At 49.8% G+C, this 21,234-nt stretch overlaps 1 protein-coding gene and 1 long non-coding RNA gene across 6 annotated transcripts in view; both read left to right on the plus strand.

Annotated features, from left to right (window-relative positions):
* Positions 1-21,234, plus strand: part of LOC118381802 (partitioning defective 3 homolog B-like) — a 414,310-nt gene that overhangs the window by 333,160 nt on the left and 59,916 nt on the right. For all 5 annotated transcript variants that reach the window (XM_052492713.1, XM_052492715.1, XM_052492714.1 and 2 more), the window contains one exon: positions 2,639-2,849. In XM_052492713.1, the coding sequence (XP_052348673.1) occupies positions 2,639-2,849 (211 nt within the window). The remainder of the gene's footprint in view (positions 1-2,638; positions 2,850-21,234) is intronic.
* On the plus strand, positions 6,252-8,291 carry LOC127914929 (uncharacterized). Its single transcript, XR_008089445.1, has 3 exons — positions 6,252-6,573; positions 7,010-7,272; positions 8,237-8,291. It is a non-coding gene; the product is annotated as an uncharacterized LOC127914929 (long non-coding RNA).

Here is a 21,234-nt window from a genome sequence, read left to right on the forward strand (position 1 = left end):
ACCCTTTACAGTGCTATCTCCCATCACTACTCTATACCCTTTACAGTGCTATCTCCCATCACTACTATATACCATTTACAGTGTTATCTCCCATCACTACTCTGTACCCTTCACAGTACTATCTCCTATCACTACTCTATACCCTTTACAGTGCTATCTCCCATCACTACTCTATACCCTTTACAGTGCTATCTCCCATCACTACTATATACCATTTACAGTGTTATCTCCCATCACTACTCTGTACCCTTCACAGTACTATCTCCTATCACTACTCTATACCCTTTACTGTGCTATCTCCCATCACTACTCTATACCAGTTACATTGCTATCTCATATCACTACTCTATACCCTTTACAGTGCTATCTCCCATCACTACTCTGTACCCTTCACAGTACTATCTCCCATCACTACTCTATACCCTTTACAGTGCTATCTCCCATCACTACTATATACTATTTACAGTGCTATCTCCCATCACTACTCTGTACCCTTCACAGTACTATCTCCCATCACTACTCTATACCATTTACAGTGCTATCTCCCATCACTACTCTATACCCTTTACAGTGTTATCTCCCATCACTACTCTATACCCTTTACAGTGCTATCTCCCATCACTACTATATACCATTTACAGTGTTATCTCCCATCACTACTCTGTACCCTTCACAGTACTATCTCCTATCACTACTCTATACCATTTACAGTGCTATCTCCCATCACTACTCTGTACCCTTTACAGTGCTATCTCCTATCACTACTCTGTACCCTTCACAGTACTATCTCCCATCACTACTCTATACCCTTTACAGTGCTATCTCCCATCACTACTATATACAATTTACAGTGTTATCTCCCATCACTACTCTGTACCCTTCACAGTACTATCTCCTATCACTACTCTATACCATTTACAGTGCTATCTCCCATCACTACTCTGTACCCTTTACAGTGCTATCTCCTATCACTACTCTGTACCCTTTACGGTACTATCGCATATCTCCTATCACTACTCGGTACCCTTTACAGTGATATCTCCTATCACTACTAAATACCTAAATACCCTTTACAGTACTATCTCCTATCACTACTCTATACCCTTTACAGTACTATTTCATATCTCCTATCACTCCTCTGTACCCTTTACAGTAATATCGCATATATCCTATCACTACTTTGTACCCTTTACAGTGCTATCTCCTATCACTACTCTATACCCTTTACGGTACTATCGCATATATCCTATCACTACTCGGTACCATTTACAGTGATATCTCCTATCACTAGTAAATACCTAAATACCCTTTACAGTAATATCTCCTATCACTACTCTATACCCTTTACAGTACTATCGCATATCTCCTATCACTACTCGGTACCCTTTACAGTGATATCACCTATCACTACCAAATACCCTTTACAGTACTATCTCCTATCACTACTCTATACCCTTTACAGTGATATCTCCTATCACTACACTGTACCCTTTACAGTGTTATCTCATAGCTCCTATCACTACTCTGTACCCTTTACACTACTATCTCATATCACTACTCTATACCCTTTACAGTACTATCGCATATCTCCTATCACTACCCTGTACCATTTACAGTACTATCTCCTATCACTACTATATACCCTTTACAGTGCTATCTTCTATCACTACTCTATACCCTTTACAGTACTATCTCATATCACTACTATATGCCCTTTACAGTACTATCTCATATCACTACTATATACCCTTTACAGTAATATCTCCTATCACTACTCTGTACCCTTTACAGTACAGAGTCAATGTGGAGGCTATATACAGGGGGTACCGGTACAGAGTCAATGTGGAGGCTATATAAAGGGGGTAGCGGTACAGAGTCAATGTGGAGACTATATACAGGGGGTACCGGTACAGAGTCAATATACAGAGGGTACCGGTACAGAGTCAATATACAGGGGGTACCGGTACAGAGTCAATATACAGGGGGTACCGGTACATTTACATTTACATTTAAGTCATTTAGCAGACGCTCTTATCCAGAGCGACTTACAAATTGGTGCATTCACCTTATGACATCCAGTAGAACAGTCACTTTACAATAGTGCATCTAAATCTTAAAGGGGGGTGAGAAGGATTACTTATCCTATCCTAGGTATTCCTTAAAGAGGTGGGGTTTCAGGTGTCTCCGGAAGGTGGTGATTGACTCCGCTGGGGGTAATGGTACAGAGTCAATATACAGGGGTACCGGTACAGAGTCAATATACAGAGGCACCGGTACAAGTCAATATACAGGGGCACCGGTACAGAGTCAATATACAGGGGTACCGGTACAGGTCAATATACAGGGGGTACCGGTACAGAGTCAATATACAATATACAGGGGTCAATATACAGGGGTACCGGTACAGAGTCAATATACAGGGGGTACCGGTACAGAGTCAATATACAGGGGGTACCGGTACAGAGTCAATATACAGGGGGTACCGGTACAGAGTCAATATACAGGGGGTACCGGTACAGAGTCAATATACAGGGTGTTACGGTACGGAGTCAATGTGGAGGCTATATACAGGGGGTACCGGTACAGAGTCAATATACAGGGATACCGGGTTAACTGTCTGTGTGTCTCTCCTCTCCAGATGACCTGTCAGACCAGAGTTCAGGAAGGGACACCCCTGCCAGCGGCTCCTCTCGCCAGGGCGTGGGGGAAGAGGAGAGGCAAGACAAGAAGAAGAAGGCCAAAGGAACGAAGAAAGAGAAGCAGTCCAACAGTAAAGGAAAGAAGATAACGGAGGACGTGGACGAGTCAGACAAGAAGGCCAAGAAGAAGAAAGGTTTTGGTTTACTGAGGTGAGGCCATTTCCTGTCGTGTCCATTCATGTCTTCAGTAAGGACTGCCATGTCCATTAGTGTCTTCAGTAAGGACTGCCATGTCCATTAGTGTCTTCAGTAAGGACTGTCATGTCCATTAGTGTCTTCAGTAAGGACTGTCATGTCCATTAATGTCTTCAGTAAGGACTGTCATGTCCATTAGTGTCTTCAGTAAGGACTGTCATGTCCATTAGTGTCTTCAGTAAGGACTGCCATGTCCATTAGTGTCTTCAGTAAGGACTGCCATGTCCATTAGTGTCTTCAGTAAGGACTGCCATGTCCATTAGTGTCTTCAGTAAGGACTGTCATGTCCATTAGTGTCTTCAGTAAGGACTGCCATGTCCATTAGTGTCTTCAGTAAGGACTGTCATGTCCATTAGTGTCTTCAGTAAGGACTGCCATGTCCATTAGTGTCTTCAGTAAGGACTGCCATGTCCATTAGTGTCTTCAGTAAGGACTGTCATGTCCATTAGTGTCTTCAGTAAGGACTGTCATGTCCATTAGTGTCTTCAGTAAGGACTGTCATGTCCATTAGTGTCTTCAGTAAGGACTGCCATGTCCATTAGTGTCTTCAGTAAGGACTGTCATGTCCATTAGTGTCTTCAGTAAGGACTGTCATGTCCATTCATGTCTTCAGTAAGGACTGTCATGTCCATTCATGTCTTCAGTAAGGACTGTCATGTCCATTAGTGTCTTCAGTAAGGACTGCCATGTCCATTAGTGTCTTCAGTAAGGACTGTCATGTCCATTAGTGTCTTCAGTAAGGACTGTCATGTCCATTAGTGTCTTCAGTAAGGACTGTCATGTCCATTAGTGTCTTCAGTAAGGACTGTCATGTCCATTAGTGTCTTCAGTAAGGACTGTCATGTCCATTAGTGTCTTTGTTATTTGTCCATGAGGATCTCCATTAAAAGCTGCAGCTTCTCTTCCTGTCTTCCACATGAAACTAATCATGTCCATTAGTGTCTTCAGTAAGGACTGCCATGTCCATTTTAAAGTAAGGACTGTCATGCCATATGTCTTCACAAACTGTCATGTCCATTATGTCTTCAGTAAGGACTGTCATGTCCATTCTCTGGTTTTTCAAACCAGGACTGTCATGTTTTTTGTTGCAATATGTCTTCAGTAAGGACTGCCATGTCCATTAGGACTTCAGTATAATGACATGTCCATTTCTTCAGTTTGAACTGTCATGTCCTTGAAAAGTCTTCAGTAAGGACTGTCATGTCTTAGTGTCTTCAGTAAGAACTGTCATGTCCATTAGTGTCTGTGTAAGAACTGACTATGCAAACAATTTGTGTCTTTAAACACATCAATGTTTCTTATAAAACTGTCATGTCCAGTGATGCAGTAAGGACTGCATGTCATGTTCAGTAAGGACTCATGTCCATCAACTCTGAGCCAAGAGAGGACTGGCAGTCATTAGTGTCTTATATCAGTCCTGTCATGTACAATGTCTTCAGTAAGGACTGTTCTGTCCAGCTGTGTCTTCAGTAGGACTTTCCATGTCCATTAGTGTCTTCAGTAAGGACTGCCATGTCCATTAGACAAAACGGAGCCTGCAGAACTTGCTTTGTGGAGTGTCTGTCAAGAAAGGACTGCAGATTAGTGTCTTCAGTAAGGACTGACATGTCCCCATCTTTACAACCACTGAATCTACATTAGGTCCCAGTAGTTGACAGTGCATTAGTGTCTTCAGTAAAACCAAGCCATGAGGTTTCAGAAGGACTGTCATGTCCATTAGTGTCTTCAGTAGGCACAGATCTGTCCAAGGGTACTTCAAAACATTTCTGCAGCATTGAAGTGTCTTCAAGAAGGACTGTGGTCCATCATTCTGCAGCATTGAAGGTCCCCAATGAACACAGTGGCCTCTTCAGTAAGGACTGCATGTCCATTGAGCATAGGAATCCCCAAGAACACAGTGGCCTCCATCATTCTGCAGCATTGAAGGACCCCAAGAACACAGTGGCCTCATCATTCTGTCAGTCCATTGAGGTCTTCAGAAGGACAGTCGGCCTCCATCATTCTTCAGTATTGAAGGACTGTCATGAACACAGTGGCTTCCATCATTCTGCAGTCCATTGAAGGTCCCTTCAGAAGGACAGTGGCCTCCATCATTCTTCAGTATTGAAGGTCCCCCATGAACCCAGTGGCCTCCATCATTCTGCAGTCCATTGAAGGTCCCCAGAACACAGTGGCCTCCATCATTCTGCAGTATTGAAGGTCCCCATGAACACAGTGGCCTCTTCAGTCATTCTGCATGCATTGAAGGTCCCCAAGAACACAGTGGCCTCCATCATTCTGCAGCATTGAAGGTCCCCATGAACATTAGTGGCTCCATCATTCTGTCAGTCATTGAAGGTCCCCAGAACACAGTGGCCTCCATCATTCTGCAGCATTGAAGGTCCCCATGAACATTAGTGGCCTTGTTCATTCTATGCAGGATTGAAGGTCCCCAAAACACAGTGGCCTCCCTCATTCTGCAGTATTGAAGGTCCCCATTAGGACACAGTGGCCTCCATCATTCTGCAGCATTGAAGGTCCCCAGAACACAGTGGCCTATCATTCTGCACATTGAAGGTCCCCAAGAGGGAGAGGTGGCCTCCATCATTCTGCAGCATCTGAAGGTCCCCAGAACCAGTGGCTCCATCATTCTGCAGCATTGAAGGTCCCCCAAGAACCCAGTGGCCTCCATCATTCTGCAGCTTTTGAAGGTCCCCCTGAACCCAGTGGCCCCATCATTCTGCAGTGGGTTAAGTGTCCCCAGAACACAGTGGCCTCCATCATTCTGCAGTATTGAAGGTCCCCAACAACACAGTGGCCTCCATCATTCTGCAGTGATTGCAGGTCCCCAGAGACAGTGGCCTCCATCATTCTGCAGTATTGCAGGTCCCCTGAACAAGGGGCCTCCATCATTCTGCAGCCCTCTGAGAGCACAGTGGCTCTGTTCTGGATTGAAGGTCCCCTTGAACACAGGGGCCTCCATCATTCTGGACAATTGAAGGTCCCCAAGAACCCAGGGGCCTCCATCATTCTGCAGTATTGAAGGTCCCCAAGAACAGTGGCCTCCATCATTCTGCAGCATTGAAGGACCCCAGACACAGTGGCCTCCATCATTCTGCAGCATTGAAGGTCCCCAAGAACACAGTGGCCTCCATCATTCTGCAGCATTGAAGGTCCCCAAGAACACAGTGGCCTCCATCATTCTGCAGCATTGAAGGTCCCCAAGAACACAGTGGCCTCCATCATTCTGCAGCATTGAAGGTCCCCAAGAACACAGTGGCCTCCATCATTCTGCAGCATTGAAGGTCCCCAAGAACACAGTGGCCTCCATCATTCTGCAGCATTGAAGGTCCCCAAGAACACAGTGGCCTCCATCATTCTGCAGCATTGAAGGTCCCCAAGAACACAGTGGCCTCCATCATTCTGCAGCATTGAAGGTCCCCAAGAACACAGTGGCCTCCATCATTCTGCAGCATTGAAGGTCCCCAAGAACACAGTGGCCTCCATCATTCTGCAGCATTGAAGGTCCCCAGAACACAGTGGCCTCCATCATTCTGCAGCATTGAAGGTCCCCAAGAACACAGTGGCCTCCATCATTCTGCAGCATTGAAGGTCCCCCAGAACCCAGTGGCCTCCATCATTCTGCAGCATTGAAGGTCCCCAAGAACACAGTGGCCTCCATCATTCTGCAGTATTGAAGGTCCCCCAGAACCCAGTGGCCTCCATCATTCTGCAGTATTGAAGGTCCCCAAGAACACAGTGGCCTCCATCATTCTGCAGCATTGAGGTCCCCAAGAACACAGTGGCCTCCATCATTCTGCAGCATTGAAGGTCCCCCAGAACACAGTGGCCTCCATCATTCTGCAGCATTGAAGGTCCCCAGAACACAGTGGCCTCCATCATTCTGCAGCATTGAAGGTCCCCAGAACCCAGTGGCCTCCATCATTCTGCAGCATTGAAGGTCCCCAGAACCCAGTGGCCTCCATCATTCTGCAGTATTGAAGGTCCCCAAGAACACAGTGGCCTCCATCATTCTGCAGCATTGAAGGTCCCCAAGAACACAGTGGCCTCCATCATTCTGCAGTATTGAAGGTCCCCCAGAACCCAGTGGCCTCCATCATTCTGCAGCATTGAAGGTCCCCCAGAACACAGTGGCCTCCATCATTCTGCAGCATTGAAGGTCCCCAAGAACCCAGTGGCCTCCATCATTCTGCAGCATTGAAGGTCCCCAAGAACCCAGTGGCCTCCATCATTCTGCAGCATTGAAGGTCCCCAGAACACAGTGGCCTCCATCATTCTGCAGCATTGAAGGTCCCCAAGAACCCAGTGGCCTCCATCATTCTGCAGCATTGAAGGTCCCCAAGAACACAGTGGCCTCCATCATTCTGCAGCATTGAAGGTCCCCCAGAACCCAGTGGCCTCCATCATTCTGCAGCATTGAAGGTCCCCCAGAACCCAGTGGCCTCCATCATTCTGCAGCATTGAAGGTCCCCCAGAACCCAGGGGCCTCCATCATTCTGCAGCATTGAAGGTCCCCCAGAACCCAGTGGCCTCCATCATTCTGCAGCATTGAAGGTCCCCAAGAACACAGTGGCCTCCATCATTCTGCAGCATTGAAGGTCCCCCAGAACCCAGGGGCCTCCATCATTCTGCAGCATTGAAGGTCCCCACAGAACCCAGTGGCCTCCATCATTCTGCAGCATTGAAGGTCCCCAGAACACAGTGGCCTCCATCATTCTGCAGCATTGAAGGTCCCCAAGAACACAGTGGCCTCCATCATTCTGCAGCATTGAAGGTCCCCAGAACCCAGGGCCTCCATCATTCTGCAGTATTGAAGGTCCCCAGAACACAGTGGCCTCCATCATTCTGCAGCATTGAAGGTCCCCAGAACCCAGGGGCCTCCATCATTCTGCAGCATTGAAGGTCCCCAAGAACCCAGTGGCCTCCATCATTCTGCAGCATTGAAGGTCCCCCAGAACCCAGGGGCCTCCATCATTCTGCAGCATTAAAGGTCCCCCAGAACACAGTGGCCTCCATCATTCTGCAGCATTGAAGGTCCCCCAGAACCCAGTGGCCTCCATCATTCTGCAGCATTGAAGGTCCCCCAGAACCCAGGGGCCTCCATCATTCTGCAGCATTGAAGGTCCCCCAGAACCCAGTGGCCTCCATCATTCTGCAGTATTGAAGGTCCCCCAGAACCCAGGGGCCTCCATCATTCTGCAGCATTGAAGGTCCCCCAGAACCCAGGGGCCTCCATCATTCTGCAGCATTGAAGGTCCCCCAGAACACAGTGGCCTCCATCATTCTGCAGCATTGAAGGTCCCCCAGAACACAGTGGCCTCCATCATTCTGCAGCATTGAAGGTCCCCAAGAACACAGTGGCCTCCATCATTCTGCAGCATTGAAGGTCCCCCAGAACCCAGGGGCCTCCATCATTCTGCAGCATTGAAGGTCCCCAAGAACCCAGTGGCCTCCATCATTCTGCAGCATTGAAGGTCCCCCAGAACCCAGGGGCCTCCATCATTCTGCAGCATTGAAGGTCCCCCAGAACCCAGGGGCCTCCATCATTCTGCAGCATTGAAGGTCCCCCAGAACCCAGTGGCCTCCATCATTCTGCAGCATTAAAGGTCCCCAAGAACACAGGGGCCTCCATCATTCTTAAATGGAAGGAGTTTGGAACCACCGACCCTTCCTAGAGCTGACCGTCCGGCCAAACTGAGTAAATCAGGGGTGAAAGGTCAAGCAGGTGACCAAGAACCTAATGGTCACTCTGACAAAGCTCCAGAGTTCCTCTGTGGAGATGGGAGAACCATTCCTAAAGGACAACCATCTCTGCAGAACTTCACCAATCAGACCTTTATGGTAAAGTGGCCAGACAGAAGCCACTCCTCAGTCCTCGGTTTGCCAAAGGGCACCTAAAGACTCTCAGACCATGAGAAACCAGATTCTCTGGTCTGATGAAACCAACATTGAACTCTTTGGCCTGAATGCCAAGTATCATGTCTGTAGGAAACCAGGCCACTCTCATCACCTAGGCCAATACCATCCATACAGTGAAGCATGGAGGTGGCAGTTTTTCAGCTGCACAGACTGGGAGACTAGTCAGTATCAAGAGAAAGATGAACGGAGAGCTCAGGACCTCAGGCTGGTTCACCTTCCAACAGGACAACAACCCTAAGCACACAGCCAAGGAGTGGCTTCGGGACTCTGCGTGTCCTTTGATTGGCCCAGCCAGACCCCATCAAACATCTCTGGAGAGACCTGAAAATAGCTGTGTGGCGACGCCCCCCATCCAACCTGACAGAGCTGGAGAGGATCTGCAGAGAAGAACGGGAGAAACTATTGATAAATCAATTCCAATCAAATCAAATCGTATTGGTCACAGACAAATGGTTAGCAGATGTTAATGGTCACATGGTTAGCAGATGTTAATGGTCACATGGTTAGCAGGTGTTTTTGGTCACATGGTTAGCAGATGTTATTGGTCACATGGTTAGCAGATGTTAATGGTCACATGGTTAGCAGATGTTAATGGTCACATGGTTAGCAGATGTTATTGGTCACATGGTTAGCAGATGTTATTGTTAATGTGAGTGTAGCGAAATGCTTGTGCTTCTAGTTCCGACCATGCAGTAATATCTAACAAGTAATCTAACAATTCCACAACTACTACCTTATACACACAAGTGTAAAGGGATAAAGAATAGGTACATATACATATATATGAATGAGTGATGGTACAGAACGGCATAGACAAGATGCAGTAGATGGTAAGATATATACATATGAGATAGTAATGTAGTATGAAAACAAGATGCAGTAGATGGTATAGAGTACAGTATATACATATGAGATGAGTAATGTAATGAAAACAAGATGCAGTAGATGGTATGTAAACATATATATTAAGTGGTGGCATTGTTTAAAGTGGCTAGTGATACCTTTATTACATCCAATTTTTAATTATTAAAGTGGCTAGAGATTTGAGTCAGTATGTTGGCAGCAGCCACTCAATGTTAGTGATGGTTGTTTAACAACCCCCACAGGGCGAGGTTGAGACCCAGGATCTCGAGCTCAATGACAAGTTTGGAGGGTACTATGGTGTTAAATGCTGAGCTGTAGTCAATGAACAGCATTCTTACATACAGTGGGGCAAAAAAATATTTAGTCAGCCACCAATTGTGCAAGTTCTCCCACTTAAAAAGATGAGAGGCCTGTAATTTTCATCATAGGTACACTTCAACAATGACAGACGAAATGAAGCGGCAGTGTAGTCTAGTGGTTATAGCGTTGGACTAGTAACCGGAAGGTTGTGAGTTCAAACCCCCGAGCTGACAAGGTACAAATCTGTCGTTCTGCCCCTGAACAGGCAGTTAACCCACTGTTCCTAGGCCATTATTGAAAATAAGAATTTGTTCTTAACTGACTTGCCTGGTTAAATAAAGGTTAAAGAGAAGATTGTAGGATTTTTAATGAATTTATTTGCAAATTATGGTGGGAAATAAGTACTTAGTCAATAACAAAAGTTTATCTCAATAGTTTGTTATATACCCTTTGTTGGCAATGACAGAGGTCAAATGTTTTCTGTAAGTCTTCACAAAGTTTTCACACACTGTTGCTGGTATTTTGGCCCATTCCTCCATGCAGATCTCCTCTAGAGCAGTGATGTTTTGGGGCTGATGCTGGGCAACACGGACTTTCAACTCCCTCCAAAGATTTTCTATGGGGTTGAGATCTGGAGACTGTCTCTCACCCACCATTCCTGCCTGTCTCCCACCCACCATACCTGCCTGGTCCTGCCTGTCTCCCACCCACCATACCTGCCTGGTCCTGCCTGTCTCTCACCCACCATACCTGCCTGGTCCTGCCTGTCTCCCACCCACCATACCTGCCTGGTCCTGCCTGTCTCTCACCCACCATACCTGCCTGGTCCTGCCTGTCTCTCACCCACCATACCTGCCTGGTCCTGCCTGTCTCCCACCCACCATACCTGCCTGGTCCTGCCTGTCTCTCACCCACCATACCTGCCTGGTCCTGCCTGTCTCTCACCCACCATACCTGCCTGATCCTGCCTGTCTCTCACCCACCATTCCTGCCTGTCTCCCACCCACCATACCTGCCTGGTCCTGCCTGTCTCTCACCCACCATACCTGCCTGGTCCTGCCTGTCTCTCACCCACCATACCTGCCTGATCCTGCCTGTCTCCCACCCACCATACCTGCCTGGTCCTGCCTGTCTCCCACCCACCATACCTGCCTGGTCCTGCCTGTCTCCCACCCACCATACCTGCCTGGTCCTGCCTGTCTCTCACCCACCATACCTGCCTGGTCCTGCCTGTCTCTCACCCACCATACCTGCCTGATCCTGCCTGTCTCCCACCCACCATACCTGCCTGGTCCTGCCTGTCTCTCACCCACCATACCTGCCTGATCCTGCCTGTCTCCCACCCACCATACCTGCCTGGTCCTGCCTGTCTCTCACCCACCATACCTGCCTGATCCTGCCTGTCTCCCACCCACCATACCTGCCTGGTCCTGCCTGTCTCTCACCCACCATACCTGCCTGGTCCTGCCTGTCTCCCACCCACCATACCTGCCTGGTCCTGCCTGTCTCTCACCCACCATACCTGCCTGGTCCTGCCTGTCTCTCACCCACCATACCTGCCTGGTCCTGCCTGTCTCTCACCCACCATACCTGCCTGGTCCTGCCTGTCTCTCACCCACCATACCTGCCTGTCTCCCACCCACCATACCTGCCTGTCTCCCACCCAGCATACCTACCTGGTCCTGCTTGTCTCCCACCCACCATACCTGCCTGGTCCTGCCTGTCTCTCACCCACCATACCTGCCTGGTCCTGCCTGTCTCTCACCCACCATACCTGCCTGGTCCTGCCTGTCTCTCACCCACCATACCTGCCTGGTCCTGCCTGTCTCTCACCCACCATACCTGCCTGGTCCTGCCTGTCTCCCACCCACCATACCTGCCTGGTCCTGCCTGTCTCTCACCCACCATACCTGCCTGGTCCTGCCTGTCTCCCACCCACCATACCTGCCTGGTCCTGCCTGTCTCTCACCCACCATACCTGCCTGGTCCTGCCTGTCTCCCACCCACCATACCTGCCTGGTCCTGCCTGTCTCCCACCCACCATACCTACCTGGTCCTGCCTGTCTCCCACCCACCATACCTGCCTGGTCCTGCCTGTCTCTCGCCCACCATTCCTGCCTGTCTCCCACCCACCATACCTGCCTGGTCCTGCCTGTTTCTCACCCACCATACCTGCCTGGTCCTGCCTGTCTCTCACCCACCATTCCTGCCTGTCTCCCACCCACCATACCTGCCTGGTCCTGCCTGTCTCTCACCCACCATACCTGCCTGGTCCTGCCTGTCTCTCACCCACCATTCCTGCTTGTCTCTCACCCACCATACCTGCCTGGTCCTGCCTGTCTCTCACCCACCATTCCTGCCTGTCTCCCACCCACCATACCTGCCTGGTCCTGCCTGTCTCTCACCCACCATTCCTGCCTGTCTCCCACCCACCATACCTGCCTGGTCCTGCCTGTCTCTCACCCACCATACCTGCCTGGTCCTGCCTGTCTCTCACCCACCATTCCTGCCTGTCTCCCACCCACCATACCTGCCTGGTCCTGCCTGTCTCCCACCCAGCATACCTACCTGGTCCTGCCTGTCTCCCACCCAGCATACCTGCCTGGTCCTGCCTGTCTCCCACCCAGCATACCTACCTGGTCCTGCATGTCTCTCACCCACCATACCTACCTGGTCCTGCCTGTCTCTCACCCAGCATACCTGCCTGGTCCTGCCTGTCTCCCACCCAGCATACCTGCCTGGTCCTGCCTGTCTCCCACCCACCATACCTGCCTGGTCCTGCCTGTCTCCCACCCACCATACCTGCCTGGTCCTGCCTGTCTCCCACCCACCATACCTGCCTGGTCCTGCATGTCTCCTCCTGCTCCTCCCTGTGGTCCATGAGAGAGAGAGATGGGGAGCGGCCCTCTGCAGATCCCACTCTGCCTGTCTCCCCCTGCTCCTCCCTGTGGTCCATGAGAGAGAGAGATGGGGAGCGGCCCTCTGCAGATCCCACTCTGCCTGTCTCCTCCTGCTCCTCCCTGTGGTCCATGAGAGAGAGAGATGGAGAGCGGCCCTCTGCAGATCCCACTCTCCCTGTCTCCTCCTGCTCCTCCCTGTGGTCCATGAGAGAGAGAGATGGGGAGTGGCTCACTGCAGATCCCACTCTGCCTGTCTCCTCCTGCTCCTCCCTGTGGTCCATGAGAGAGAGAGAGAGAGAGAGAGAGAGAGAGAGAGAGAGAGAGAGAGAGAGAGAGAGAGAGAGAGAGAGAGATGGGGAGCGGCCCTCTGCCTGTCTTGGACCCCTCATTAGAATGCAGCCTTGTTGTTCAGAAGAAACAGTGTTTTATGCACTAACCTTCTCTGTGGTGACGGGGCGACCCACTGAAAGGTCAGAGAGAGACAGTGTTTTTAATGGAATGGTACTTAACAGAAGAGGGAAGGAAGGAGGCAGGGACACAGCAGGGACACAGCAGGGACACATCAGGGACACAGCAGGGACACATCAGGGATTAAGGAGGGACACAGCAGGGACACAGCAGGGACACAGCAGGGACACAGCAGGGACACATCAGGGATTAAGGAGGGACACAGCAGGGATTAAGGAGGGACACAGCAGGGACACAGCAGGGACACATCAGGGATTAAGGAGGGACACAGCAGAGATTAAGGAGGGACACAGCAGGGACAGCAGGGACACAGCAGGGATTAAGGAGGGACACAGCAGGGACACAGCAGGGATTAAGGAGGGACACAGCAGGGACACAGCAGGGATTAAGGAGGGACACAGCAGGGACACAGCAGGGACACAGCAGGGATTAAGGAGGGACACAGCAGGGACACAGCACGGACACAGCAGGGATTAAGGAGGGACACAGTAGGGACACAGCAGGGACACAGCAGGGATTAAGGAGGGACACAGCAGGGACAGCAGGGACACAGCACGGACACAGCAGGGACACAGCAGGGATTAAGGAGGGACACAGCAGGGACACAGCAGGGATTAAGGAGGGACACAGCAGGGACACAGCAGGGACACATCAGGGATTAAGGAGGGACACAGCAGGCACACAGCAGGGACACAGCAGGGACACAGCAGGGATTAAGGAGGGACACAGCAGGGATTAAGGAGGGACACAGCAGGGATTAAGGAGGGACACAGCAGGGACACAGCAGGGATTAAGGAGGGACACAGCAGGGATTAAGGAGGGACACGGCAGGGATTAAGGAGGGACACAGCAGGCACACAGCAGGGACACAGCAGGGACACAGCAGGGATTAAGGAGGGACACAGCAGGGATTAAGGAGGGACACAGCAGGGATTAAGGAGGGACACAGCAGGCACACAGCAGGGACACAGCAGGGATTAAGGAGGGACACAGCAGGCACACAGCAGGGACACAGCAGGGACACAGCAGGGATTAAGGAGGGACACAGCAGGGATTAAGGAGGGACACAGCAGGGATTAAGGAGGGACACAGCAGGGACACAGCAGGGATTAAGGAGGGACACAGCAGGGACACAGCAGGGACACAGCACGGGACACAGCAGGGATTAAGGAGGGACACAGCAGGTACACAGCAGGGACACAGCAGGGATTAAGGAGGGACACAGCAGGGACACAGCAGGGACACAGCAGGGACACAGCAGGGACACAGCAGGGATTAAGGAGGGACACAGCAGGGACACAGCAGGGATTAAGGAGGGACACAGCAGGGACACAGCAGGGATTAAGGAGGGACACAGCAGGTACACAGCAGGGATTAAGGAGGGACACAGCAGGGACACAGCAGGGATTAAGTAGGGACACAGCAGGGACACAGCAGGGACACAGCAGGGATTAAGGAGGGACACAGCAGGTACACAGCAGGGATTAAGGAGGGACACAGCAGGGACACAGCAGGGATTAAGGAGGGACACAGCAGGGATTAAGGAGGGACACAGCAGGGACACATCAGGGATTAAGGAGGGACACAGCAGGGATTAAGGAGGGACACAGTAGGGACACAGCAGGGACACAGCAGGGATTAAGGAGGGACACAGCAGGGACACAGCAGGGACACAGCAGGGACACAGCAGGGATTAAGGAGGGACACAGCAGGTACACAGCAGGGATTAAGGAGGGACACAGCAGGGACACATCAGGGACACAGCAGGGACACAGCAGGGATTAAGGAGGGACACAGCAGGGATTAAGGAGGGACACAGCAGGGATACAGCAGGGACACTGATGTCCTATTACGATACCAGTGGTCTATTACCATGCTAGTGGTCTATTACCGTACTAGTGGTCTATTACCATACCAGTGGTCTATTACCATACTAGTGGTCTATTACCATGCTAGTGGTCTATTACCATACTAGTGGTCTATTACCATACTACTAGTGGTCTATTACCATACTAGTGGTCTATTACCATACTAGTGGTCTATTACCATGCTAGTGGTCTATTACCATACTAGTGGGTCTATTACCATACTAGTGGTCTATTACCATACTAGTGGGTCTATTACCATACTAGTGGTCTATCACCATACTAGTGGTCTATTACCGTACTAGTGGTCTATTACCATACTAGTGGTCTATTACCATACCAGTGGTCTATTACCATACTAGTGGTCTATTACCATGCTAGTGGTCTATTACCATACTAGTGGTCTATTACCGTACTAGTGGTCTATTACCATACTAGTGGTCTATTACCATACCAGTGGTCTATTACCATACTAGTGGTCTATTACCATGCTAGTGGTCTATTACCATACTAGTGGTCTATTACCGTACTAGTGGTCTATTACCATACTAGTGGTCTATTACCATACTAGTGGTCTATTACCATACTAGTGGTCTATTACCATACTAGTGGTCTATTACCATACTAGTGGTCTATTACCGTACTAGTGGTCTATTACCATACTAGTGGTCTATTACCGTACTAGTGGTCTATTACCATAATTTTATAAACTCCTGTCCTCCTGCCTATGGACCATGATGGACCATATTAACTCCCCCTCTCTCTGTCCCTCATTACTCCTCCCTCCCTCTCAATTCAATTCAATTCAAGGGGATTTATTGGGATGGGAAACATATGTTATCTTTGCCAAATCAAGTGAGGTAGATAATATACAGAAGTGAAATGAACAATAAAAATTAACAGTAAACATTACACATACAGAAATGTCAAAACAATAAAGACATTATGAATGTCATATTATATATCTATACAGTGTTGTAACAACGTACAAATGGTTAAAGAACACAAGATAAAATAAATAAGCATAAATATGGGTTGTATTTACAATGGTGTTTGTTCTTCACTGGTTGCCCTTTTCTCGTGGCAACAGGTCACAAATATTGCTGCTGTGATGTCACACTGTGGAATTTCACCCAGTAGATATGGGAGTTTATCAAAATTGGATTTGTTTTCGAATTCTTTGTGGATCTGTGTGATCTGGGGGAAATATGTCTCTCTAATATGGTCATACATTGGTCAGGAGGTTAGGAAGTGCAGCTCAGTTTCCACCTCATTTTGTGGGCAGTGTGCACATAGCCTGTCTTCTCTTGAGAGCCATGTCTGCCTACGGCGGCCTTTCTCAATAGCAAGGCTATGCTCACTGAGTCTGTACATAGTCAAAGCTTTCCTTAAGTTTGGGTCAGTCACAGTGGTCAGGTACAATGCCAAATAGCATTCTAGTTTGCTCTGTTTTTTTGTTAATTCTTTCCAATGTGTCAGGTATGTGTCTAATTGTGTTGCTGTCCTGGGGCTCTGTGGGGTTTGTTTGTGTTTGTGAACAGAGCCCCAAGACCAGCTTGCTTTAGGGGACTCTTCTCCAGGTTCATCTCTCTGTAGGTGATGGCTTTGTTATGGAAGGTTTGGGAATCACTTCCTTTTAGGTGGTTATAGAATTTAACGGCTCTTTTCTGGATTTTGATAATTAGTGGGTATCGGCCTAATTCTGCTCTGCATGCATTATTTAGTGTCCTACGTTGTACACGGAGGATATTTTTGCAGAATCCTGCATGCACAGTCTCAATTTGGTGTTTGTCCCATTTTGTGAAGTCTTCGTTGGTGAGCGGACCCCAGACCTCACAACCGTAAAGGGCAATGGGCTCTATGACTGATTCAAGGATTTTTAGCCAAATCCTAATTGGTATGTTGAAATTTATGTTCCTTTTCATGGCATAGAATGCCCTTCTTGCCTTGTCTCTCAGATCGTTCACAGCTTTGTGGAAGTTACCTGTGGCGCTGATGTTTAGGCCAAGGTATGTATAGTTATTTTTGTACTCTGGGGCAACAGTGTCTAGATGGAATTTGTATTTGTGGTCCTGGCGACTGGACCTTTTTTGGAACACCATTATTTTGGTCTTACTGAGATTTACTGTCAGGGCCCAGGTCTGACATAATCTGTGCAGAAGATCTAGGTGCTGCTGTAGGACCTCCTTGTTTGGTGACAGAAGCACCAGATCATCAGCAAACAGCAGACATTTGACTTCAGATTCTAGTAGGGTGGGGCCGGGTGCTGCAGACTTTTCTAGTGCCCGCGCCAATTCGTTGATATATATATATATGTTGAAGAGGGTGGGGCTTAAGTTGCATCCCTGTCTCACCCCACGACCCCTCTTCTCTCCATCCCCTCTTCCCTCCATCCCATCTTCCCTCCATCCCATCTTCCATCCATCCCCTCCTTCCCTTCTCCCTCCACCCCTTCCCCCCTCCACCCCATCTTCCCTCCTTCCCTTCTCCCTCCATCCCATCTTCCCTCCTTCCCTTCTCCCTCATCCCATCTTCCCTCCACCCCCTCCTTCCCTTCTCCCTCCATCCCCCCTTCCCTTCCCTTCTCCCTCCATCCCCTCTTCCCTCCATCCCCCCTTCCCTTCCCTTCTCCCTCCATCTCCTCTCCTCATCTGATACACAGTCAGGACATATTCATTTAGTGTTCCTTTCCAGAGTGACGCTATCTTCAGGCAGATCATGTGTGTGTTGATGAGGCAGTACTCTCTCTCCACTCCTCTCCCATCTCCACTCCTCTATCTCTTCTCTCTCCACTCATCTCCTTCCACTCCTCTCATATATCTCCTCTCTCTCCACTATCTCCTCTCTCTTCACACCTCTCCTCTATCTCCTCTCTCTCCTCTCCACTCCTCTCCTCTCTATCCAGTCCTATACTCTCTCCTCTATCTCATCTCTCTCCACTCCTCTCCTCTCTTTCGACCCCTCTCTCTCCACTCTTCTCTCTCCTCTCCTCTCCTCTCCTCTCCTCTCCTCTCCTCTCCTCTCCTCTCCTCTCCTCTCCTCTCCTCTCCACTCCTCTCCTCTCCTCCTCTCCTCTCCTCTCCTCTCCTCTCCTCTCTCTCCTCTCCCTCTCCTCTCCTCTCCTCTCCACTCTCCTCTCCTCTCCACTCTCCTCTCTCTCTCTCTCTCTCTCTCTCTCTCTCTCTCCTCTCCTCTCCTCTCCTCTCCTCTCCTCTCCTCTCCTCTCCTCTCCTCTCCTCTCCTCTCCTCTCCTGTCCTCTCCTCTCCTCTCCACTCTCCTCTCCTCTCCACTCTCCTCTCCTCTCCACTCTCCTATCTCTCCTCTCCTCTCCTCTCCTCTCCTCTCCTCTCCTCTCCTATCCTCTCCTCTCCACTCTCCTCTCCTCTCCTCTCCTCTCCTCTCTCTCCTCTCCTCTCTCTCTCCTTACTCTCCCCTGTAGTTCTGAACCATATGTATTAACTGGGAGGAAACAATGTCTGTCTGATGATTGGGTGTATTTCTACACCCTCACGCCTTGTTCTCCCTTTGGTCTATTTGGCTCCTAATGCACTGGGGAAATCACATGACTTGCAGCTAGTCCCTCTATGAGCTACTGCTGGGAGGATAACCTACTGCTGGGAGGATAACCTACTGCTGGGAGGATAACCTACTGCTGGGAGGATAACCTACTGCTGGGAGGATAACCTACTGCTGGGAGGATAACCTACTGCTGGGAGGATAACCTACTGCTGGGAGGATAACCTACTGCTGGGAGGATAACCTACTGCTGGGAGGATAACCTACTGCTGGGAGGATAACCTACTGCTGGGAGGATAAACTACTGCTGGAAGGATAACCTACTGCTGGGAGGATAACCTACTGCTGGGAGGATAACCTACTGCTGGGAGGATAACCTACTGCTGGGAGGATAACCTACTGCTGGGAGGATAACCTACTGCTGGAAGGATAACCTACTGCTGGGAGGATAACCTACTGCTGGGAGGATAACCTACTGCTGGAAGGATAACCTACTGCTGGGAGGATAAACTACTGCTGAAATGATTACCTACTGCTGGGAGGATAACCTACTGCTGGGAGGATAACCTACTGCTGGGATGATGACCTACTGATGGGATGACCTACTCTTGGGTGGACAACCTACTGCTGGAAGGATAACCTACTGCTGGGAGGATAACCTACTGCTGGGAGGATAACCTACTGCTGGGAGGATAACCTACTGCTGGGAGGATGACCTACTGCTGGGAGGATAACCTACTGCTGGGAGGATAACCTACTGCTGGGAGGATAACCTACTGCTGGGATGACCTACTCCTGGGTGGATAACCTACTGCTGGAAGGATAACCTACTGCTGGGAGGATAACCTACTGCTGGGAGGATAACCTACTGCTGGGAGGATAACCTACTGCTGGAAGGATAACCTACTGCTGGGATGATGACCTACTGACGGGATGACCTACTCCTGGGTGGATAACCTACTGCTGGAAGGATAACCTACTGCTGGGAGGATAACCTACTGCTGGGTGGATAACCTACTGCTGGGAGGATAACCTACTGCTGGGAGGATGACCTACTGCTGGGATGATGACCTACTGCTGGGAGGATAACCTACTGCTGGGAGGATAACCTACTGCTGGGAGGATAACCTACTGCTGGGAGGATGACCTACTGCTGGGTGGATAACCTACTGCTGGAAGGATAACCTACTGCTGGGAGGATGACCTACTGCTGGGATGATGACCTACTGCTGGGAGGATAACCTACTGCTGGGAGGATGACCTACTGCTGGGATGATGACCTAATGCTGGAAGGATAACCTACTGCTGGGAGGATAACCTACTGCTGGGTGGATAAACTACTGCTGGAAGGATGACATACTGCTGGGAGGATAACATACTGCTGGGTGGATGACCTACTGCTGGGAGGATAACCTACTGCTGGGAGGATGACCTACTGCTGGGAGGATAACCTACTGCTGGGAGGATGACCTACTGCTGGGAGGATGACCTACTGCTGGGAGGATGACCTACTGCTGGGAGGATGACCTACTGCTGGGATGATGACCTACTGCTGGGAGGTTGACCTACTGCTGGGAGGATGACCTACTGCTGGGAGGATAAACTACTGCTGGAAGGATGACCTACTGCTGGGAGGATAACCTACTGCTGGGATGATGACCTACTGCTGGGAGGATGACCTACTGCTGGGAGGATAACCTACTGCTGGGAGGATAACCTACTGCTGGGAGGATGACCTACTGCTGGGAGGATAACCTACTGCTGGGAGGATGACCTACTGCTGGGAGGATGACCTACTGCTGGGAGGATGACCTACTGATGGGATGATGACCTACTCCTGGGTGGATGACCTACTGCTGGGAGGATGACCTACTGCTGGGAGGATGACCTACTGATGGGATGATGACCTACTCCTGGGTGGATGACCTACTGCTGGGTGGATGACCTACTGCTGGGATGATGACCTACTGCTGGGATGATGACTTACTACTGGGAGGATGACCTACTGATGGGAGGATGACCTACTGCTGGTGTGAAGACCTACAGTCCTATAGAACACAGTGGGTAACATCCCTATAGAACACAGTGGGTAACAGCCCTGTAGAACACAGTGGGTAACAGCCCTATAGAACACAGTGGGTAACATCCCTATAGAACACAGTGGGTAACAGCCCTATAGAACACAGTGGGTAACAGCCCTATAGAACACAGTGTGTAACAGCCCTATAGAACACAGTGGGTAACAGCCCTATAGAACACAGTGGGTAACAGCCCTATAGAACACAGTGAGTAACAGCCCTATAGAACACAGTGGGTAACAGCCCTATAGAACACAGTGGGTAACATCCCTATAGAACACAGTGGGTAACATCCCTATAGAACACAGTGGGTAAAAGCCCTATAGAACACAGTGGGTAACAGCCCTATAGAACACAGTGGGTAACAGCCCTATAGAACACAGTGGGTAACAGCCCTATAGAACACAGTGGGTAACATCCCTATAGAAC

The sequence above is a fragment of the Oncorhynchus keta genome, chromosome 34 (assembly GCF_023373465.1).
Source record: "Oncorhynchus keta strain PuntledgeMale-10-30-2019 chromosome 34, Oket_V2, whole genome shotgun sequence".
NCBI classification, from domain to species: Eukaryota; Metazoa; Chordata; class Actinopteri; order Salmoniformes; family Salmonidae; genus Oncorhynchus; species Oncorhynchus keta.